This window comes from Paramisgurnus dabryanus, chromosome 7 (assembly GCF_030506205.2).
Source record: "Paramisgurnus dabryanus chromosome 7, PD_genome_1.1, whole genome shotgun sequence".
Taxonomy (NCBI): domain Eukaryota; kingdom Metazoa; phylum Chordata; class Actinopteri; order Cypriniformes; family Cobitidae; genus Paramisgurnus; species Paramisgurnus dabryanus.
In genome coordinates this window covers 28,296,554-28,320,482 of record NC_133343.1, presented here as the reverse complement: position 1 = coordinate 28,320,482, position 23,929 = coordinate 28,296,554, and the positions used below count along the sequence as shown (strand labels likewise).

General features: G+C 35.9%; 2 protein-coding genes across 2 annotated transcripts; one reads left to right on the top strand and one right to left on the bottom strand.

Annotated features, from left to right (window-relative positions):
- Nucleotides 1-1,831: 1,831 nt before the first annotated feature.
- Nucleotides 1,832-17,138, bottom strand: arhgef25b (Rho guanine nucleotide exchange factor (GEF) 25b). The gene is made up of 16 exons (XM_065272628.2): nt 15,090-17,138; nt 13,656-13,785; nt 11,060-11,376; nt 10,899-10,973; nt 10,641-10,759; nt 10,494-10,560; nt 9,053-9,156; nt 8,774-8,843; nt 8,566-8,655; nt 8,368-8,460; nt 8,233-8,283; nt 7,655-7,732; nt 5,740-5,931; nt 5,257-5,437; nt 4,983-5,167; nt 1,832-4,870 (listed from the first exon to the last, which is right to left on the bottom strand). Exons 1-15 carry the CDS (start codon nt 15,183-15,185, stop codon nt 4,986-4,988), a joined length of 1,845 nt encoding a protein of 614 aa, XP_065128700.1. The 5' UTR covers nt 15,186-17,138; the 3' UTR covers nt 1,832-4,870; nt 4,983-4,985.
- A 137-nt stretch (nt 17,139-17,275) lies between these two features.
- ankrd33ab (ankyrin repeat domain 33Ab) lies at nt 17,276-22,640 on the top strand. The gene is made up of 4 exons (XM_065264673.2): nt 17,276-18,456; nt 19,091-19,220; nt 19,308-19,448; nt 19,748-22,640. The coding sequence occupies exons 1-4, from the start codon at nt 18,178-18,180 to the stop codon at nt 20,551-20,553; spliced, it is 1,356 nt and encodes a 451-aa protein (XP_065120745.2). The 5' UTR covers nt 17,276-18,177; the 3' UTR covers nt 20,554-22,640.
- The last annotated feature ends 1,289 nt before the right edge of the window (nt 22,641-23,929 follow it).

Genomic DNA, 23,929 nt, shown 5'->3' with positions numbered 1-23,929 from the left:
AGAAAATGGAATATTCCTTTAAGTACAAAGTTGTACTTTTTGAGGGTACTGCCCCGCAGTTTTGGAAAAGGAAGCTTTTTATGCAGAATGGCAGAGACAACAAACTAATAAAACCAAAATTAGCATTAATACACTCTTCAGGAAAAATAGCATGTTGTGCAAATAGGTACGATAGGAAGCTACTTTACAAATTAAAACAAACTGTAATTCATTTTTTAATATGTACAGTAGCAGACATAAAGTTTGTTACACAACTTGTTATTCATTATTATTGTTGGGCACATTAATAACAGTAAAGCCACCAAAACTGTAAAGTGACACAAGTGGAAGTACAGGAATTGTTCAATAATGACCAGTCAACTTGGATTCTCATGTACTGTATGCTTAACCAGCACATTTATTACAGAAATGTATGCATAATTTGTTTACAAACATAAATTTTGCCCTTAGGTCTATAAGATCATATGAATTTAAGTGTGTCAAGATGTCTGACTGGTACTGTATACAAAGAAGAAATTAGTCAAATGTTTTTTTTAAATGCCTATGGGTTAAAAGTAGTTGCCTTGCAAAGGGTTAAAGCATAGAATAAGCAGGTGTAATCACTCTCCCTTACAAGGTACTGTATCCCTATTTGAAGTTGTATCATGCAATTCTTTTGCATGTTGCTTATGTTGTGTGTGTGTGCTAGTATATGTGGTTTACAAGGAATGTGTATACTAAAAATGTGTATAATGACAAGTGTTAGGGAAAGTTACTTTTAAAAGTAATGCATTACAATATTAAGTTACTCCCCAAAAAAGTAACTAATTGCGTTACTTAGTTACTTTTCATGGAAAGTAATACTTACATTACTTTTGCGTTACTTGCCTTACTTTTTCTTACTTGGCTGAGACTTGATCTCTATGGAAGCCCGTTTCCGCCTTGTTGTAAAAAAATTTAATAAAATTCTGACTTTATATCTCAGAATTCTGACTTTAAATCTCAGAATTCTAACTTTACATCCTAGAATTCTGACTTAACATATCAGAATTCTGACTTTACATATCAGAATTCTGACTTTACATATCAGAATTCTGACTTTACATATCAGAATTCTGACTTTACATCTCAGAATTCTAACTTTACATCCTAGAATTCTGACTTAACATATCAGAATTCTGACTTTACATATCAGAATTCGGACTTTACATATCAGAATTCTGACTTTACATCTCCGAATTCTGACTTTATTTCTCAGAATTCTGAGATATAAAGTTAGAATTTGATTTATTTATTTTTACAACATTGCGGAAATGGGCTTCCATACTTTTAGGCATTTCAGGTGTTTTTATGACTGAGAAATTCTGCATTAAGAAAATGCATATTTCCATCTCAAAAATGTCAAAATCTGACCTGCCATTTCTTTTTCTGACTCAAACTGTTCCCGCACAGGTGCGCATAGAGTGCGTAATTCAACGTGACTACGTTCAGTTTAATTCAGTTCCTTTTAATTTTTTTTATCAAATTAATTAAACTGAAAAGTAACTCGCATTACTTTTTTAAAAAACTAACTCAAATATGAATGTTTACATTTTAAAAGTAATGCGTTACTTTACACTTTACTTTTCAGAAAAGTAACATTATCATGTAATGCACGTTACTTGTAATTTGTTACCCTCAACACTGATAATGACATGTGTATTACAACAAAATGGCTTAAAAAACAAAATGGCAAAATGTTCAGTTAGGTTTTTGGGTTGGGTTAGAAGGAAGGGCATAGAATATACAGTTTGTGAAGTATAAGAGTCATTATGTCAGTGGGGAGTCCCCGTAAATCACAAATACTAGTATATGTGTGTGTGTGTGTGTGTGTGTGTGTGTGTGTGTGTGTGTGTGTGTGTGTGTGTGTGTGTGTGTGTGTGTGTGTGTGTGTGTGTGTGTGTGTAAGAGAGAGAGAGAGAGAGAGAGATCAGATGTACTGTGCATTTACATTGTCACACCCAAAAAAAACATATAGTATGGCCCAAATGACTGTTTGCTGCATTACACATGGAAGCGCATATTCTTCGAATATAATGTTGAGCATTATTGCCTTGTCAAAGATTTTAACTCTGTGTGCGAGTGTTTGTGTGGCTGTTTTTTTCACCTGTTTTGTTACATCCTGTGTAAAAATGGTGCCATACAGGAGTAATTTATTGCATGGCTGTCCAAAAAGCCTTAAAAATATTAAAAACAGAGGATCAGTTGGAATCAAGTGTTTATTGATTATGCAGTCAGGTTAATAACAAAGTGCTGCACGTAAAGATAATGCAACCCTAACCTGTCTATTTGTTTTCCTCATAAAATGCGCAAAATCCTTTTAAATGGTAATGGAGCACTCTAGCAGTCACCGATCAGTTGATCAATATTTAAAAATGCAGACTTTGTTTCTGTTAGCTTACCTGCATATTGAGGTGTTAATATATAAGCTCTCAAAGGGAGCATGTACTGTATAAGGACTGAAGCGAGGCTTGAGTGTTTTGTTTAAATTTGGAGTAATGTAACGAGGCAATGGGTTACAAATGACCCAATTGAATATTATTTGTTGCTCAAACACCTTCCTTGCTTCCTCTCAGTTTACTGCACTTTCTGTCGCATCTCTGGGTTTCTCAGTGTGTCTGCATGAAAAGAAAAAAATATAATTTTATGTTGGTGACGTTTTGTATCTCTTTAGTAGGTTGCTATTCCTTTGTCCCAAAAATTAAATAAAATACAAGTGATCATTAAAAAATGTAGTATGCAAAAGCCCATGAACTTTAAAAGGACACTTTTTTAGAAATATGCTCATTTTCCAGTTAAACATTTGACTTTTACCATTTTTTTATCCATTCAGCTGATCCCCGGGTATGGCGCTACCACTTTTAGCATAGCTTAGCATAATCCATTAAATCTGATTAGACCATTAGCATTCCGCAAAAAAATAACCAAAGAGTTTTGATATTTTTCCTATTTAAGACTCTTCTGTAGTGACATCGTGTACTAAGACCGACAGAAAAATTAATCGCAATTTTCTAGGCAGATATGGCTGAACTATACTCTCAAACTGGCGTAATAATTAGGGATGCACCGAATCCAGATTTTTTGGGTTCGGCCGAATACCGAATCCACTGTTTAAGATTCGTCCGAAACCGAATCCTACTCGCATCCTTATTCCATTAACACAGTAAAACGTATTATTGAAGTAAACAACGTCCACAGCAGTGTATTTTTCATTTTATTTGATTTTAACTGTAAAAAAAGGACAGGCAACATTATGCCAGGATGACAACTGGGAAAAACTATTTTGACAATTACCATAAGCCTATGCATAATGAAAGCGATGCGGTGTGATGCGCTAGTTTTTTCCATGTGCGTCCACGAAATGTAAACCGCCCCTAAGGCTCACCGAAAAAAATGCTTATCTCCAGGTCAGCACCCGATGTGTGTAATCAACGGCCATGTGCCGTCGTCCACCGTAGCGCAAGCCTAGGGTTCGGTTCGGTCGAAAAAAATCAAAGACTCGAATCCTGGATTCGGTGCATCCCTAGTAATAATCAAGAACTTTGCTGCCGTAACATGGCTGCAGCAGGCGCAATGATATTATGCAGCGCCTGAAAATAGTCCCCTGCTATTGAAAGTAACCAAGGACATTTTCGGGCAGTGCGTGATATCACCAAAACAGTACAAATCAAATGTTTAACTCTAGGGTAGCTGGAAAATGAGCATATTTTCAAAAAAAGTAAAGTGTCCCTTTAAGTGAAAAGTTTTTTTAAATATAAGAGAGAAAAGCGATTGTTGTGGAATGGAATGAGATAAAGGCTTGATGATAAAATATGTGGCATTTGTTTGAGTCTTCTGTCTTACTCATGGCTTAAAATAGTGATAAATTTATGCACCACAAAAGTGTTGACTTAAGAATCTTTTAAGTGACAGAATGAAATGAGAACCATTAACAAATCTCTGAATTATTCAGTGATCACCTTGTTTTGAATACTGTAACAACTGTTTTGTTTTAATAATTGAAATATTTAACAGATTTTATTATGAGTACACAATATAAAGTTACTGTACCTGACATTTTTTCCCGTCAATATAATCCCCTATACATTCAGTAAATGCAATTGTCACATGGCACTGAAGAATAAAGTTTTCAGAAATTCTAGTCTGTTCAGCATACAGTACATTAAATCCACCTTATACCACTGGGCTGTTTTTTCTTATTATCGAGAAATGTTCAATGGGTGTTGATTATTTTTCTGTAAACCGCACACCTAACTTGTCAAATGTCTTAAAAATAGGCACCGGAGCAATGTTTGTGGGACCTGTCGTATAAGTGAAATAATTGACTCCGGTCCTTTGAATTATTCAAAAATAATACACACGCGTGGACACATCTCTGGATATGTTTTATGTATTTTATAGTCAGATTTGTCACTCAAGCATGGTTTAAACATCAAGTTTAACCCACACAGCACATTACCTTCAATTCTTTTCTGGCAACTAAAATAAAAATAAATTGTATTATAGGTCAAAATACACTGTCAGAAAAAATTGTCAAAAATGGTCCCTAGCTGGTGGTACCCTTTCAAAAAGTACCTTTGCACCAAAACCCAAGGTAATACACGTATCACCCTCAAAGGTACATTTTGACCCCAAATGTATACATATCTGTACCTAAATGGTACATATTAGGACCCTTTAGGGTACTGGCCCAGTGACAGCTTGGGTCCAATATTTGACCATTTTCTCAATTCAGTTTCAATTAAATAAATTCAATCTGCGATTGTGACCAAGAATAGACCATGTTCTTAAAACTGTTCTTCTGAACGTGGGATTCTATTCAGCTCAGCAGAGGAAGATGCCAATGTGGACACTGAAGGCAAACAGAATAATTAAATACCATCAATAATTATATGAGCAGAACACAGATTTACATAAGAAGATATATGCCATAAATTCATTATTACAATCCAGCAAATACTAACCATTTAATGAGATGATGAGGGATGTGAAGAAATCCAGGAGTGCAGGCTGGGTAGTCGCTGGCGGTCTATGGAGCCGGAGCTGTACGGTTGCAGTTCGAAGTCCAGTGACTGTGCTGCTGTCATGTGTTTTCCCAGGCTATGAGATTTGATTTTTTGCTTCTGGTATTCAATAGGAGATTGTAGGGCTATGAAAAAAGAGGAAATGATTCAGAGTGATGGTGTTGTCAATGGTAAGGTCATGGAATGGTAAGGGAAGGTACAATGATAATGATACCGTTTAAGAAGTTTTGTTGTGATTCCAGAATCTGTAGGATGTCATTTGCCCAGGATAGTCTGATTTCTGGAGATGATGCATGAAGGGTAAATCGGTGCATGCTTCCATCAACATTACGAGATGTCAACACCATCCGGCAGGGGTCGTCTATGGAACGATCCTCAATGCCCAAACAACTGACCTTTAAGATAGAGGAGAGATTGGGGAAATCCTAACTATAGGTGTGCCACATCTGTCATTAAATATAACTGTCACTAAGACAATGTTTGAGGTTAAGGATTAGGAGGGTTGACAACTAGGAAGTGTACATGTGTTCTTGCAGCTCAGTTGGTGGACCATTGTGTAAGCAGGGCAAAATTATTTATAAAAATGTATAACTTGAAACACACTATAATGAATGAAACGTTCTCACAAATGCAGAATTGTAATATAAATGTGCTATTTTATCCTCACTCTTTTGTCTTGTTTATTGTTATGGCTCACCTTGATGCTGTTTTTATAGATGTATCCTGGCAGGGAAAAGCCTTTCTTGCGGTCGATTGGTTCACTAAGGATGACAAGATGCTCAAAGAGGAAGACCCGTCTCTCTTTGGGACGGGAGATAATGGAGTTCTCATTCTCAATCAAGGTAAAGGTGTCCTGCTGCAAGAGCTTCCCTTGTGAGCTCAGCTTACCCTGAAGAATGAAACATGGAATATTTGAGCATTGGCATGCATTTTTCACAATGTGTGAAACAATTATTTAGAACTAAGAACTGATGCCTCACTAAAGAGCCTTAAAATGCACAGCTTTCTTCAATGCACTAATGCAATTTCTACAGAAACGGGAAGTTGGAGGGGAAATAATTTAACCAAATGTCAAAAGCGTTCAGTTTACACTGTAAAAAATGGTTGTAGTTATGCAGCTGTTTGCCAGTAATTTACTTTAGATTTAAATTCATGCTATTGACTGGCAACAGTTTGTTAAAAGTTAAATAAACACTACAAATTAAAGGTGCAGTGTGTAGATTTTAGTTGCATCTAGCCGTGAGATTGTGAATTGCAACCAACAGCTCAGTCCACCGTTCACCGAAACGCACAGAAAACCTACGGTAGCTGCCACAGGACAAACATGTTGTTGTTTAAGACAAAATACAGTAGTGCCAAAACGCAGTGTCCTTTTAGGGCTACCGTAAAAACATGGAGGCACAAAATGGAGACTTCCATGTAAGGGGACTCGCGGTGTATGTAGATAAAAACGTCTCATTCTTTGGTAATAAACACATAACAGTTCATTATGTAATGTCTTTATACACCACTGATTATATAGTTATATAGATTATATTGCATTTCTGTCAAGAGATCCTTATAAATGTTACACACTGCACCTTTAACAAGTCTTTCTCTTTACACAAAAAAACTATAAAATAACAGCCTCATGCCTTTTTCTGTTCTTTTCCTTCAGATTTTGGTTCCCAGTTTTGGTTAATGTTCATTTAACTTTGAAAAACTGTTGCCAGTAAATAAATAAAAAAATTAATCTACAGTAAGTTACTGGCAAACAGCTTATACAGACTTTTTTACAGTGTACCTCACAGCCTAGAATCTAATAAGAAGCTGAAGTGCAAAATAATGTAATAAAAATCATTGACTTTTATTGTGGGATGAGAGACTAATGTTTCCCGGAGAGGGTTTAGATTAAAATTAGGACATTTTTACAAATAAGCCTTACAAAAAACAATACTGGTGTGCATCTTGAGACAAAACAATGGCACTGATTTATTTTTAGATATGTCAATATAAGGTGTTTTTAAATTAAGGCAGCTCAAACATTCATTTCAGTCTGGGACTAGGATAAGCCCTGTCCAGGAAACCACCCCTATAAGTTTTACTTATGTCTTCTAAATGCAAATTGTGTCAATGTTTCGGAGAACACAGTTGCTTATAGATATCATTAATGCTACATTTATGCCTGAACATATTTTACAAGTTGGCTAACTTGTACGAAGTTAATCATGCGTACAATTATCATAAAAAAATTATGAAACCCCGCCCCGAACCCCAACGTGGTTCAAACAAAATTGTACAAATGTTGTATGGAAAATCTTACAAAAATGTATGTGGTCGTATGAATGAATAAGAATTAACCACCGAATTGCCATAAGATAGCGTTGTTCATACTAAAAGCTAAAAAAAAATGTCATGGGCACTTTAAAAAATAAATAAATTTATATTTTTAATAACAATAATTTAACATGGTACAACTGTGTGCATGTTTTTGTAATCTTCATGAAAACAATAAACTTACAATGCTGGTAAATACAAAATTTAATGTTATTATGTTTTTTGATAAGTATTTGATATAATTTACACTTATAGTTTTTAACATTTTGTTTATTTATATGCAGTGTATTTATTACCTCGAAACCTTGAAGTCTTCCAAAATTCATCATGTCATTACATCGCTTTGGAACAAAACACATCACCTCCACAGCCCTCTGTGATTAGAAAACATGATTATAATTCAATATTTCACCCCATAATGTGTGTTTTATCTCTTCTCTTTACTCTTACTGTTTACTTAAAGAGGACATATCATGAAAATCAGACTTTTTTCATGTTTAAGTGCTATAATGGGGTCCCCAGTGCTTTAATCAACCTAGAAAGTGTAACTTAGTTTTGGTGAACATGTGAACATTCTTGCAAGCATGTGAAAAAAACAGGTCATTGAAATATGGCTCCCCTTGTGATGTCAGAAGGGGATAATACCGTCCCTTCCTCTGCACTATATCCAACCACAGCACTGCCATTTAGTGCAGAGATCAGCTCATTTGCATTTAAAAGGACGCACCCAAAACGGCAAATTTTAACATGCTATAATAAATTATCTATATAATATTTTGAGCTAGAACTTCACATATATACTCTGGGGACACCAAAGATTTATTTGACATCTTAAAAAAGTGAAATGTCCCCCTTAAAGAAAGGCCGAACTTACTTCAAGCTCTTCTGTTTGTCTGCCTGCTTTAGTGTAGTACTTTAAGAAGTCCTGGCAAATAAACAGATGCATATAATATCCATAGCATAAAGGTAAAGTAATGCCATGATTAGATCATTGTTAACATAATCACACCTTGAGCAGTAGCTGATATTTCATGATTCTCTGAACTGGTTTAATAAGCAAGTCATTCAACTGCAGTCTGTGACCCAGATGTTGTCTCATTTCCTGCAAAAATAAGAAAAAACAAGTAGTCGTACACCCGTACCTAATACACCTGGTAATGAACCACAAAATCACACAAATCAAATCTTATAGAATATAAACAATTACCTCGAAATAGGTTTCAATATATTCTGAAACTATGTGCTCTGACTTTGGCTTGTTCTGACAGTAGATCACATACATGTTAAGCCTTCGCTCCTGTGAATCACACAGAGATTATTTTCTTGCTTAGTGTATGTTTTACCAGTCAATTCATAAATGCTGAAAACTGGGAATTTACAGCAGTACCATCATGTGGAAACACACACAGACTCACATGTTTGATAAACAATTGAGCCAAAAGATCAGGCTCAGACACGCATTTCTCCAACTCGCCAAGGAAATAGCTGCTCAATGCCACAAAAACAGCAAAAAAAAAAAAAACTCAAACAAGTATCAAACTGATATGCACCCAGCATACAGACAAAAGTATTATAAACGCACACACACATGCGCACGCACACACACACACACACACACACACACACAATAGCTTTGTTTTTCACTGTCTCATGGTCAACAAATGGACAAAGACAGATATCTGTGTGTGACATACTCTTTGTGCCAGTCATAGATCTGATGAATATTTCCAAATACAATTTTATCCTTTCCCTCCAAATAATCAGGCACCCCATTAGTTTTCATTGTGGCCATGTAACCCTGAAAAAACAAGAGAACAACTGATAGATTTACAATTATATGTGACCCTGGACCACAAAACCAGTCATAAGTAGCACGGGTATATTTATAATAGCCATCAATACATTGCATGGGTCAAAATTATCCATTATTTATGGCAAAAATCATTAGGAATCAAGTAAGGAATCAAGTATCTTCAAGTAAAGATCATGTTTCAGGGCTGTCATAATTATGAAATGTGGCTGATGGTTAATTGACTAATAAATTGCGATGATTATGACGCTTAATTGCCTGTTTTAGGGCTTTGACATTTAATTCTCTTTTTTTGTTCATGAAATAATTCTCACTCATTGTTGTGATTATTTAAATTAAATCTTTTGTAAGGTTTACCTGGCAGTAAATATTAATACACATATTTTAAAGTAATTATTTAATGAATACATCTTTAAAAATTCTTCATAAGAAGTAAACACAATAAAGTGTCTGAAAAATAACCGAAAATAAAAAGGCAATAAAAAAATAAACTAACTATACCAGAACAGGCATTAAATAATAATAATGTAGCCAATCCTACTAAGGTCATTTTAGTACTGGACCACATGTCTGTAGTGACTGCAAAAAATCAATTCCTTACAGATCCTTAAGAATAGCATCCTTCACTTCCCTAAATTTGGAATTGCTGTTTTGGAAATGTATGTTTTGCCTGGCAGTTCATACTGCCTATCAAAGTTTTGCAGCATTTCTTTCAATGCTGTTTTTTACACTGTCAGTTAAGGAGTGGCATCTGATACCATCTCATTCATACAAGCGCTGCAGCTCCCCCTTGTGTTTTCCAAAGAGATGTGCAATCATTGCGGTGATCTGAAATAATTGCGATGATGTCAAACAATCGCGATAGGACGATTATTTAATCATTGTGACAGCCCTAGTTCCATGAAGATATTTTGTAAATCTCCTACCCTAAATTTATAAAAAAAATATTTATATATATATATATATATATATATATATATATATATATATATATATATATATATATATATATATATATATATATATATATATATATATATATATATAGTATTTGTCATTATTAATATGTGATGCTAAGGACTTCGTCTGAACAACTTTAAAGGCAAATTTAAACTATACATCAATGGAAAGATAATGTATAAATCTCAGTTTCAACTGGTTTTGTGGCCCTGGATCATTTATTTTTGCATTTGGCATATTCCTTTTTTCTGAATGACCTACACTGCATTCAATGCATTTTTACAGTAAATAATTATGTAGTTAAATTATGTAAAATTATGGATTAACAATATATTTAACGCAAATTTTGTATGATATTTTGTTACCTCCACGACAAGCCCGAGATCTTCCACATACAGCTTCTCTGTCTCAACCAGCTCATTTAACACATATCTACAAAAAAGATACAGGTACATCACAATGGTTAGATTTCAAGTGAGAATTGATTTTCAGTGTTTAGTTAAAGTACCTACATGCTTTTCTCCAAAGCAGTTTTCTGGACCTCTGGATCGTTTGATCGTGCATGTTCCTCTGAAGTAACGGACGACTCATTGTCACCAGGGAGCAAGTTGCATGTGTGATGCATCTGAAACTGCACACAGATCAGGTTTGAAATATAAAAAAACCAGCAAGGAATTACTACATCGTGCCTCATATACAGTACTGTCAAATTACTTAATATACAACTTTCAAACACAAAATATGCTTTATGATTTGTATTTTGGTCCAACCTGCAATATATCATTTAAGTATCTTGGGTAATAGCTGTTGTCAGACGAGTTTGGTCGTGAAAGCTCTTCACAGTCCTGCCCACAGGATGCAAAATGAGTGTGATGAGTCATGATGCATAACATATGACAAATATCACAGGTAAAACATATTGTGTCCATACCAAAGATCTATAAGGACGGGGAAGTTTTTTGGACTTCTCTGGTTGACTCAGTGGGCTTTGTGAAGGTGAGTGAGGAAGGAACGTGTCCTTTAAACTTTGACCTTTGCCACCTCCTCCCAGACTTAGCCGTCGTACTGGACTGCTCAGCCATCTCTTGAGGGCCTTAACAGAGCGATGGGGAGCCGAGGAGGACCGTTCGGTGGAGAGAGGTCGATGGTTGTTGGGTGAGATTGGAGAGAGGTCATCACTGGAGTCAGCAGCTGAAGGTGAACTGGATTGTAAGGAAACATCACTGAGTTCAGTCAATGTGTACGGTTCTAGAGAAAGAGAGGGAGAGACTTTGAATCACTTGTGTGGTTAATTTGGGTATTAAGTTTGGTTATATTAGCCGTTTTAGTGTCCATGGATCTACACTTTAAACTTTCACCTAAAGCCACGGTCACACTAGACTTTTGTCCCATACCAGCCCAGTCAGACGAAATTACGTACCTATAGTCACGTAAATTTTTTTATTCTTTTTTTGTGATGCTGTCACAAATTTCCAAGTTTTTTTGTGATCATCTCACCAATTTCTGTTTATGTGTCATTGTCACGTTTTGGTTACTCAACTGTTTTGTCCTATTTTCTTACCATTTTCGCTTTGGTTTAGGGTTAGATTTACATAAAATGACATCCTTACCCAAACCCAACTCTAAAACTAAAGCCAGGCGACAATGGTTTAAAATTTAGAAAATATAAAAAAATAAATCTGATAAAATAGTATAAATACTTAAAGTGACATCCTAATGTAAACACCAAATCTAACCCTAAACCGAAGCGAAAATGGTTTAAAAATAGGAAAAAGCAGTTAAGTAACCAATACGTGACAATGACAGAAATTCGTGATACGATCACGAAAAAAATGCGGAAAAGCGTGACAGTATCACGAAAAAAAGAATAAAAAAATTACGTGAGTGTAACTTTTTTACATTTAAAATTAGCCTACTTAATTAAATTAAATATAATTTTATAATAAATCAATTGTATTATGTATTAATTGTGTATTTAAATGATTTTACAAATCTTATTTAACTATATTTAAAGATTTCTTAAAGATCCTGTGTAGTGGAAAAATAAAAAAAAAGATAAGTTATGTTTTATTCAAAGAAATTGTTCTTTTTTGCTATCACTGCAAGGATCCAATTTTTAAGAGCATACATTTTTTATAGCATAAAATAATTTTCACTTGATTTTATAAAACTTAATTATGTTAGAAAATCTGTTTCAGATGGGATTAAAATCCTGAGACCAAAAATAATTTTTATCATATCTAATTACATATTTATCATATGCGATTAGTTGAGCCAGTAGTTAACATACAGTACATGTATTCACAATGCACATGCACAAGCTAACATCCTCAAATAAAGCAACGTTTTTAAAGTGAACACAGTGCAACAGTGTTCACACTACAGATATAAATTCTTCATTTATAAATCAGTTAGGGGGTGTGCACACCAAAGCTTTTAAACGCGGCTGAAAAAACACTTTTTTAGCCGATTGGCAGCTTTCTTCAGCTGAGCGCTTTGGTTGCTTTGATACTTCTGCTTTGTTTATCAGTCGTTGTACAATGCGCCGGTTGGTTGATGTGAGGTTTATCCCGCCCCTCCTTCACTGTAATTGGATGGCCGTGTGAGAACTGACATTGACAACCTGAGCTTTTCACCCAAAGTTTAATATTTTTCAACTCCTGGCGCTCGGCTTTTGGTGCAGGAAAAAACACCAGTTGCATACCAGTGAAAATATACGCCACTGTAAAAGCTTTGGTGTGCACGTCCCCTTACAGTTGTACTTTAAGCTGGTACCAAAAAATAATAAATTTCACTTTGGAAGTGTTTGAATAGCGTGTAAGAGGAAATGACAAAAAACCTGTTCATGTAAACACAACAACATACTGCCATCTAATGAAGAAACATCACACACTCTAAGGGGGCGTGCACACCAAAGCTTTTACGCCAGCAGCCGGTGTATGTTTTCAACTGGTTCCAATTGAAGCGCAGCGTTTTAAAAAAAAGCCAGCACCTGTTTTTTTTTTAAGCTAAAAAGCCATTGCTCTGCTGTTTTTCCATGCTAAGCGCTGAGCGCCGAGAGTTGAAAAATAATAAACTTTGGGTGAAAAGCTCAGTTCGTCAATGTCAGTTCTCACACGGCCATCCAATCACTGTGGAGTGAGGTGCGGTATAAACATCACAACAACAAACAGGCGCATCGTTCAATGACTGATAAACAAAGCAGAAGTATCACATCAACCAAAGCGCTCAGCGGAAAAAAACTGACGGTCGGCTGAAAAAAGCAATAGTTTAAAAACTCTCTTAATGCAGTACGTCTTCTGTAACAATTGCATCATTTGTGCTAAATTTTCAATTTAATTTTAGAAAAAAAATGAGAAACAGTCAAGACTTTAACTCCTCCAAGGTATAAGAGCAAATTCTAAGCATTTAAATTTAACACCATTTGAAAATAGTACAGCCATAAAACTGTCAGCAGTGTGCAGTTAAATACACTCAGAGGTGCCTGATCATTATGATAGGGTGGGCTATGTCGTGTGACCCCTCACCTTTGCCCTCAGGTATGTGTTTGCATCTTGCAGAGCTCCTGCTTTGTTCTCCATTTTCCCATTCTGCACTCTTCTTTGAACAAGTCTGTTTGTCTTCCAATAAAAGATGCCCTTCAGCGCTCTCTTCAATCTAAAAGACGTCATAAAAGTTAAAGTTTCCCCGTGGCTTAGAGCGGGAAGCTGTAACCTTATTGTAACATCTGGAATGAAATGCAAGTCAATACCTGAGCAATTTTATGTAAATGATCCTCAAATAAAGAGGATCCCTTCTTTAAACTAAAGCATTTATGAAAATTGTATAAAGTTATGTCAATATATTTTATTACAAAGTTCACGATATTCACAAAATGATTCTGGAACAGTTTGGTTATTTCACATGAAACGCAAATGAACTTTCTTTTTCTTTAAATGTAAATATATACCATAAATTGTATCGTATGTGACCAGGTCGCCAAGTTGTTTGTTTCACGTTCCAGACAAATAAACTTTTTTACACTTACTCTCTTTGTTTGTCAAGTTGGGCTTAGTTGAAGGTATCTCAAGATTGTAATGACTAGCCTACGTGTTGTGACAAGTTTGTCAAATTTCTATTACTGTGAGAGATTTAGTCTTGCTGTTTACAAAAACAGGAAGAACAATTCATGTCGGCTTTTTTAAAGAGAAAGAAACAAAAAAGTCACTTAAAATATTAGCCAAAATTAGTGTTTCTTTTATGTGGTCCCTGTCATTTTAAAGGCATTTTGGTGTGTTGACAGCAAAACAAGAGAATAGGCATCCCTAAGGCATAAGTAAGGAGAGACAGATCTGCTTTCAATCACTTCAGTTTTGACAAGCATTGTGTGTGTGTGTGTGTGTGTGTGTGTGTGTGTGTGTGTGTGTGTGTGTGTGTGTGTGTGTGTGTGTGTGTGTGTGTGTGTGTGTGTGTGTGTCTCAAAGACAAAAACATTGTTCACATGATTGTAAAGAAATTACAATATGGCTAAAGATTTTAATCGCATAGCATAAGAATAACAAATTAATAGGGGTGTAGGAGTAAATATTTTTGAAAAACCTTTGTAGAAAGACAAATTTATGTTTGCGGAGCTACTATACTCAATTCAATGTATTTGTTGAAAGTATACATTTTGTGAGACTGGATAGCAATAAAATAATCTATACAGTACTATATAGCATCCTATCGTGTGTTCTTGTAGCTTTGCTTAGCAGCGCAAAAGGTTGTGGGTTTGATTTCCAGGAACACATAGTTATAAAATGTAAACTATAGCTTAAATGCACTGTAGGTTGCTTTGGATAAAAGCATGTGCCAGATGCATAAATGTAAATATAGTACATCCAATAGTACAATGGCTTTGAACAGTAAACTGATGAAAAAGTGTCATTGAGTTGAATATAAAACATGATATGAAAACAAGATATGTGTGTGTATGTGCTTACCCAGTGCTGGTTACTCAAAGTGAGGGATGGAAGAGTGTTTGATAAAGATGTCAGCAGCTGATCTGTGTTGCTGTGAAGTTTGGCCAAACTCTTCATTTTCCTCTTTTTGTTTGTTTTGTTGTATCTTCTCTACTGGTCCAGCACTGCAGTTTAACTGTGATGAGTTCATCCCCACTCAGCTTTTACTGACTGACACACATTCTTATCTTTTCTCCTCTCTGCTGCCCACCTCCCCCAATCCCTCCCTGTTCTTCAACACCCTCTTGCTCCATGTTGAGCCCCGTGAGTCATGAGGGAGAGAAAAAGCAACACGAAGAAACGAAGGTTATGTAAAAAGAAAGATTGCTTTACATGCATATGTTTGTTTTTTAGTGGTGGAGAACATCTTTTGTCTTAATATCCCCTACTCTTAAAAATAAGGTTCCTAAATTGGTCTTTGTCAGGTTGTATGGTTCCATAAAGAACCTTCGACATCCACAGATGCACAAAAGGTTCTCTGTATTGAAAAAAGACCCAACAAACTACAAAATGTAAGAAAGTTGTTCTTTTAAGGTTCTTTGGGGAACCAAAAATAGTTCTTCTATGGCAACACACTTTTTTAAGACTGTAGCAATTAGGACATTTGAATAATTTACTGTTACTACTATAGTTATTACATGTATCATGAGTATCTTAAAATAAAGTATTAAACTTAAGTGTTAACTATCAATAAAGTCTTCAGTCTGGGCATTTGGGGACATTTTTGTTAGCAAGGCACGTCACTATTGAAATCTGATCAAGACAGCTTGTAATTAACCTCTGCTCACATTCTGTTACATGCAGTTTAATCCTCTGACCTAAAGTCAGGTTCCTATTGACATCAAATAATACCCATGCATTAATAATATATGCATGAATATTAAAAATGAGTCATGTTTGTTTCACATTTAGTCAATAAACTGTGGCATAATGTGAAACTTTGGGGCCACGCTGACCACAGTATGACTCTATTTAAGCATGCATAAAACATAATCTAAGAAATGTGTGTCCTAAAACATGACTGCCGTACAGACTGTTTCATCGATGCACGTGCAGTGATGCAATTACGCGTCTGGTCAGAACTTTACTTACGGTTTCAGTTTTTTTTATGGTCTAAATAGTGTCAGGAACAGGCGGATGAACCCAGGCGCAGACACGGATAGAAAGACACTGACACTTTATTATACAAATGGAAAACAAAAACCCACGAGGGGGTAAAACCAACATTACACAAGACTGACTGAACAGGACTAGACTATCACATAAAACAAGACTATATATGAAAAAACAAAAACCCACGAGGGGGTAAAACCAACATTACACAAGACTGACTGAACAGGACTAGACTATGACATAAAACAAGACTATATATGAAAAAACAGGTGACAATGATAACAGGTAAAGGAGCAGGTAAAAAGTGACGAGACAAAGGAAAACGTGGTCTAGTATGGTCATACAGACCACGTATTCCTCACACAAAACATGTACTGTCATAACCCTGCCATACTGGACTAAATACTAAAACAAGACAAGATCCTAACAACTAGTTACTAAACTGAACTCTTGAACAAATACCTTAAATAACAAATGTTTTGGTTTACTAGGTAATCTATGTGTTGTTTGTTTTGCTTGTTATATAAATAAACTTCTTTAAAATGATTTATTTTGTTGTTTATTCTTAGCGGAGTTTACCGGAAACTACATGTTATGTAATTTTGAATATATTTTTAAAATATACAAAATCACGCTATTCAATATATTTTGAAATATGTTTACAAAAATGTATTTTTCACCAATATATTTTTTGGCTATTTCAAATATATTTTGAAAATAAATATACTTTAAATCATTTATTCACGTTACATTGAAAGAAAATACGAAAATATTATTACTAAGCTCGCTAATACGGTTTCATCTTAGCCGCTGTAATCTGCTTCTTATGTTCATATGTTTTTCTCCTGCTTTTTTATGTAAAGCTGCTTTGAAACAATTAAACAATTGTGATTTAAATAATAATAATAATAATAATAAATAAAAAAAACTTTCTATGTTAAAAACCTGTAAACATAACAGGTTTAAAAAAAGTTTAAAAAATACTTATGATTTTATATTTTATATTTATGTATACTTTTTAAATAAACTTTTATATTTTGGCCAGGAAAAAAATGTTTTTTGTTGTATGGGTTGTAAATTTAGAAATGTATTTGTTGCAACTGAAATAAAACATATTTTCACATCCAAAAATTTTTTTTTATTTACCTCCTAAGACCTGGTGTTCACATTTTTTGTTGTTTGCACCATAATACTTAACTCTGTGTAACTGGAACCTGTTGTACACAAACGTGGACAATTACACTGCTTCGAGAGAGAGAGAGAGAGAGAGAGAGAGAGAGAGAGAGAGAGAGAGAGAGAGAGAGAGAGAGAGAGAGCAAGAGAGGTGATTACACTTCCTGTAAAAGTACCCATCTGTTTTACCGTTATTATCTGTTCATTGGAAAAATAAAGAAGACATTTGACTTTGTTATGTTAATCATTAAGTTTATACTGTATTTCTTTGGCTCACACAGCATGAGAAATTCAATACTGTTTTGAGGATAATGATAAGATTTTTATAAGACCTAAGGTATAGTTCAGTGAGGTGACATGTGTTTGTAATGTGCTGTAAGCCTGTTTACGGGAGTATTTTAAGCCTGTGTAGGCCAGATTTAGCATTGACAATTAAAGGGCAGCTATCCCAGGCTAAATCCAGATCTCCTAAACCTCAAAACCTTTCAGATATATCCAGATGGAAGAGCATGGATTGCTTCGCAAAGAAAGTAAGCTAGTTTGACAGCAGAATTAAGCAACAAACACCATTGCGGATAGCTATACATATTGTCTTTGGAGCTTTTCTTGACTGGATTAGAGATTTTTGTGGATTTTTTTCTGTAGGTTTTGCTGAGAGTGTACTTGGATTTTATTTCCCCATGCCACTTTGCTGACCTATTACAACTGTATCGGAACACTACACACAAATGCCAACTACTGTAAGATAATGTAGGCAGGACCTGCATACTGGAAATCTACAGACATGGCAGCGGTCCGGAATTCTGACTTTGAGGATCCAAACCTGGGGTCGGGACCGGATGAGGATGCCTCTGAAATCTCATTTTTGGAAGAAGAGTCGGAATCAGGATCCCTATGGTCTGAGGATTCTGTTCTTCCAGATTATGAGAGAGAGGATGTTAAGACAGGTACAGCCAACACACTGTATGAAGCTTGTGTCCAAAATGATGCACAGGCCCTGAAGAGAGTGTTAGAGCGTGGTGTGACCTATGATGAAGTGATGGAAGTTGACATGAATGGATGGGTAAGACTATAAGTGACGCATTCAAAGCTTTCGAAAGTAGGTTATTTCATTTTTTTTAAATGCTATTAACTATTGCTACATTGTCTGAAAAAAGGTACAAACAATTCAAATTTTCTGTCATTGGCGTGGTACCTTCAAAGGTACCTTTACCTTTATGGGAATACAACACATTGAAATGTTGTACCTTTTGGGTTCAATATAACACCCTAAAGACCTATTGTGCATCTTAAGGAACAATTTTGTACCAGTTAAATTATATGGGTACATAACAACAATGCCTTCAAAGTTACATAATAGGTCCTTAAGTGACAGTTAAGTACCCCAAAAGGTACAACATTGTATTATGTTATGTAAACTGTACCTCAGGGTAACACCCAGCGACAGAAAAGATACCATTTAAAATTCTTAGTACATTGACAGGTAACTTTAGGGGAGGGGCATTCTCTTTAAAGAGCACTTGATTGGACAAAAGTCTTTAATATTTTGGTCAGTTTTCCAGATTTCCAGTTTATTTTGTTAACTTTTTGAAATAAATTACCATATAGAAATTGAAAAACTAGAAGTCTTGGTTCTTTAAAGTATTATTTTGACAGTCTTTATAACCCACCATAATCTCTTCCCAATTTTTTTTTAGAATGGGATGATGTTTGCTTCATACAAAGGTTTTCTTCCGATTGTTTATGGTCTTCACGCCTGTCCGCATCTGGATATTAACCATCAAGACAACGATGGCAACACTGCTCTGATGATCGCAGCTCAAGCTGGTCGGTTGTTGCACCTGCCAATTTACCATTTTAGTGATATGGCACTGCTTTCTATGTTACAACTTATTTAAATGTTTCTGTTCACAGGTCACGCCTCCATATGTAATTACATTATGAATTACTTCCCCGGAGCAGACACAGAGATCAGAGACAACAGAGGGTTTACCGCTCTCATTAAAGCAGCCATGCAGGGCAGGAATGATGTGGTGGCAGCTCTTATAATGCACGGTTAGTATACACGAGCACACAGAAAATATTGCTTTTTTAATGGCCACACAATCAGACAGCAGCTGACCCACACTGCCAATAAAGAATGGGATAGCATGGCATTCACCCAATTCCCCTACGGGTCAGGTGGAAGCTGAACCAAATCATTGCATATGGGAGTAATGGAGTTTTTTGGGGGGTTTGTGAGGCACTATGCTACACTTTCTGAAAAAAAGAGACAAAAGTTTTACCTATATACATTTATATGCAGTTGATTTCAAGATTGTCGTTGTCCATATTGCCCTCTCTCTCTGTCTCAGGTGCTGATGTAAATGCCGTTGACTCAAACCGTGGTAAATGTGCACGAGATTGGGCGCTAAAAACCGGGCGATTTGACACGCTGCAACGTCTCCGTCGACTTGCGCTACGCCCGATAGCTGAACAGTTCTGTGATGCCTACATCCCAGAGTGGCCAAACCTAAAGATCCTCGTCGCCAAAGCAACAGCCAATAAGAGTGCGGGTCAGAAACTGACTCATAATCTAAAGAGCACCTTTGGTTTCAGATTCCCACGGGACCCTCTGGACAACGGTGTCATGGATCACATGGTCAAAATGACCACCAGTTTACGTAGTCCACTGATAGCCACGGCCACACGGCCACTGTGCCCAAGCAGCCCTCCAGAGGTGGGCAAACGCCGGTTGGCTGTGCCTGAGTTGGTGCTGAAGCACTCAGAGAAACAGCTGGAGGACAGTTCGCTTAGCCATCGAAACAACTCCGTTACGTCCATTTCTCCATCTGTCCACTCATCTACATCTGCTTCTGCGTCCTGCTGTGTTGATACGCAAAGGCGAGGCAGTGTGCTGTCCATTGCTCAGTCTGGCATGCGCACCTTTATACCTCGTAGCGTTGCAGCGAGACGCAACAGCGTGTTTCCCTCGGGTTGCGTTCCAAAGATCAGAGTCACCAAATCTTCTGAGCCCACCCCTAAGAAAGTAAAGAAAAACAAAAGAGAGAAGGGTTACTTAGAGCCTCCGAAGTGGAAGTATAAAGAAACCAAGAACAAGAAGAAGAAAGAGAAGAAAGCAGAGGAGGATGAGAAAGAAAATAAACTGAAAGACAAGTAAAAAGGAAAAAATTGTGAGCGTTGAGGTGTGCAGGTGTGCATCTGACTGAGGTCTCATACACTATACATTGAGTGTCAATGAGGTATTAAGTGTGAAATATTATGTGGGAAAATCCTTGCTGATGGAATCAAGCAATGTTACAATGCAGTCGAAAATACAAGCAGAGGAAGTGCATTATAAAATCTCAGTAGGGCATTTCTGTTTCAAGCAGATGCCTCGTATCATTAAATCAGTTTAATTGGTAGCATTAATGTTGCAGAAATTACAGTGGTTATTGTCTCTGACTGGTTAAGTTACAGTTTTTTTCGATTGCTAAACGCCAATGGGCACAACTGGAGTCAAATGTGCAAAACTCTAACTACAGTCTGCACAGCAGCAGTTCATGTGGACCAAACTCTAGTTCGTTTTTCATTGCTTGAACACAGTTTTCAAAACTTTACACACTTATTCCATGACTTTAACCACAACCTGCACAACACTGTGGATTTACAGCACTTTGTTCAAATGCTAACACACTGCTGTCAAAACTGTGAATCACACATTCAAAACACAATTGATTTCAGCCTTGTGCCTTTCAAACACTGCTGATTGCAATTTCATATAAATATAAATTCCAATTTCATATATATATTTCATTTATATATAATATTACCTTTCATGTACTTTAAGTTTCTACCTTTTTTCTCATTACTGTAATTCCGTAAATTACTACAGACAACTGAAGCAAACTGCTAATTTTCATTTACCCTAAAAAATTATGATGTTCTAAAAAAAATATTGTGATAAATCAATAAATAAATCATTCTTTAAAGAAAACATTGGTGTGACATCACTGAAATTGTTAAAACTGTAAAGATATAAAGTTAGTATTTTGTGTATTGGTGTTTGATGTTAGTGTTTTTCCTCTCAGTGTGTTGTGAGTGACAGTGTGTGTTATCTCAGTGAGGGTTGTGTTTAGTGTTTGGCTGCACGGAGCTGTTTTGAGCCATATGTTAAGAGTTGTGCTCAGGTGACTTTTGGTAGTGCAGACTGTAGTTAGAGTTTTGCACATGTAGCTCCAGTTGTGCCCACTGGCGTTTAGCAATCGAAAAAAACTGTAATACACACTAGTAAATGTTGCATCTAAGAATGTTTTCAGAACCAGAATAACATAGATCTAGAAACATTACAGTTGATATGTACAACCCACATTTGATTATCCACAATCCATCACTAACTTTGGAAATGATAGAATTATCCAAGACATTTGGACAGTTCTTGTATTGTATATGGGAGGTCGTTTACAGAGTAGTTGGTGAAGTTATGTCCTCAGAATTTCTATAAATAGTTTATCGTGTCCATGGCATAACATTTTTCGTTTAATTTTATGTATTGTTTTCTGATATTTTTTTCCTATTTTCTTACCATTGTCGTTTGGTGTTAGAATCACTTTCTGTTATATTTTTAGACAACCTAACCCAAACCCTAAGTCCAGGCGAGAATAGTTTTAAAAGCGGAAGAAAAACATGTAAAAACCAATACAAAAAATGACCACCTAACCGAAACCCCAAATCTAACCCCAACCCAAAGCGACAATGATTTAAAGGTGACATAGAATGATTGAACGGGGTATTTATCCTTGTTCTGTGATGTGTGACAAAAAAAATTTGTTTGGGTCTTTAATGCCTTAGAAGCTTTCTAAAAACCTCTCTCAGATAGCTCTATTAGGGTGGGGGATTTTAAAAGTGGTTTTGCACATATTTGGCTCCCCCTACTGGCTGAACTTGCAATCTCATTACTGATTGGCTGACTTTGCTGCCACTCAAAAAATTTAGCCCTCATAATCTTTATCACAAACACACATTTCCTCCCCACCTTGAAACAATTAGCAACAAGACACAACTTCAAACAAACCAATCAATTCTCAATAGACGAATTCAAGTCCCCTACTTTCTAAGTTGTTTCAGTCACCAAGGGTAAAATTAGACAATCGCTAATCCTGTTTCATGGCGACTTTAAATAACTTTTAAAGGTTCTTTGGAGAATGGACCCTTGTAATGGCAACAACAGATATATAATTGCTACTGGCCTGATAATTTATGTAAATATGCTACATCCATTGTAAGATATTGTATATATAATTAAATAAATGATGTATCCTGTAGTACACAATGATTGTGATTCTGTTTATCCCTCTCACTTTCTCACCTTTAACATACTCAGACAGGTCTGACTCGGTAATTTCCTCTTTTTCCGGTTTGCAACCCAGTCACCCTGAAAGCGAAAGTTAAGCCATGCTGGATTACCTTCAGCAGGGTCAGGTCAAGCATTTGGCATAGTTTGTGATCATTGTTTCTAAATTATTATTTATAATACTTGACTTGATGAGAAGGTTTTAATGGCAACAACAAAACAAATGGCTTTGGTGGACCAAACTTAAGTCCTGGTAAACGTCTGCATAGAATCAATAACAACAGAGTCCATTTAGAGTAGATTATTTATAAATTACCTTAGTTCAAATCATAGCTAAAGCATATGAACTACTACACTGAGCTAATGTTGTAATGTTGTGTGTAAAATTAGTGTATACAATGTTAGATCCTTAAATTCTTTGCTGGCTGCCAATTCCGCACAGTCTCCCCTCATCTTTTGGAAACTGAAACTTTTTATATTTTCCACATGTTTTTTGTTCAAGAGGTCACTTTGATCGCTAGCCAGAACGATAAACAAGCATAGACCAGAAGTTAACTTCAGGCCAGGTAGGTAACCGCGGCAATGCGCGTTACATAAAATGAAACCATCTAAACATGGGTAGATAAATAAATTACACTGTAAAATTTCTGTCAAATAAGTACAAATGAAGTAAAACAATTTCAACTTGTTTTTGTAAGTTATGTCAACTATTCACAGGACAAAACTTAAAATAGTTTGTTGAATTGACTTGCAAAATCAAGTTGTTTTAACTTCTTTTTACAGTGTAAAAAAAGTTTAAAAAGTTGAGAAATTTTCGACTTCTGCCACGAGCAACAGCAGTGACGCAGCGCAGACGGATCTACAATTCAGTTCGACATTGCATGACGTCACCCATTAAAATTGAATGGGAAGCTTACGCCCTGTGTTAATGTAGCGTGAGTGCTGCAGAATTTCTTTTGTAACCTTCTGTATTTGAGCTCCTTGGGCAGTTCCTTTGACCTCATGATTCTCATTTGCTCTGACATGCACTGTGAGCTGTAAGGTCTTATATAGACAGGTGTGTGCCTTTCCTAATCAAGTCCAATCAGTTTAATTAAACATCCAATGAAGGAGTAGAACCATCACAAGGAGGATCAAAAGAAATGGACAGCATGTGAGTTAAATATGAGTGTCACAGCAAAGAGTCTGAATACTTATGACAATG

What these genes read in the sequence shown, in the direction of transcription:
- arhgef25b (XM_065272628.2), bottom strand. Translation starts at nt 15,185, where the DNA reads ATGAAGAGTTTGGCCAAACTTCACAGCAACACAGATCAGCTGCTGACA. An exon ending in ATCTATGACTGGCACAAAGA is followed by an intron (nt 8,844 to 9,052) that starts GTATGTCACACA and finishes GGCATTGAGCAG; the next exon opens with CTATTTCCTTGGCGAGTTGG. An exon ending in AATATCAGCTACTGCTCAAG is followed by an intron (nt 8,284 to 8,367) that starts GTGTGATTATGT and finishes TTTATTTGCCAG; the next exon opens with GACTTCTTAAAGTACTACAC.
- ankrd33ab (XM_065264673.2), top strand. Translation starts at nt 18,178, where the DNA reads ATGGCAGCGGTCCGGAATTCTGACTTTGAGGATCCAAACCTGGGGTCG. An exon ending in GATGATCGCAGCTCAAGCTG is followed by an intron (nt 19,221 to 19,307) that starts GTCGGTTGTTGC and finishes TTCTGTTCACAG; the next exon opens with GTCACGCCTCCATATGTAAT. An exon ending in GGCAGCTCTTATAATGCACG is followed by an intron (nt 19,449 to 19,747) that starts GTTAGTATACAC and finishes TCTCTGTCTCAG; the next exon opens with GTGCTGATGTAAATGCCGTT.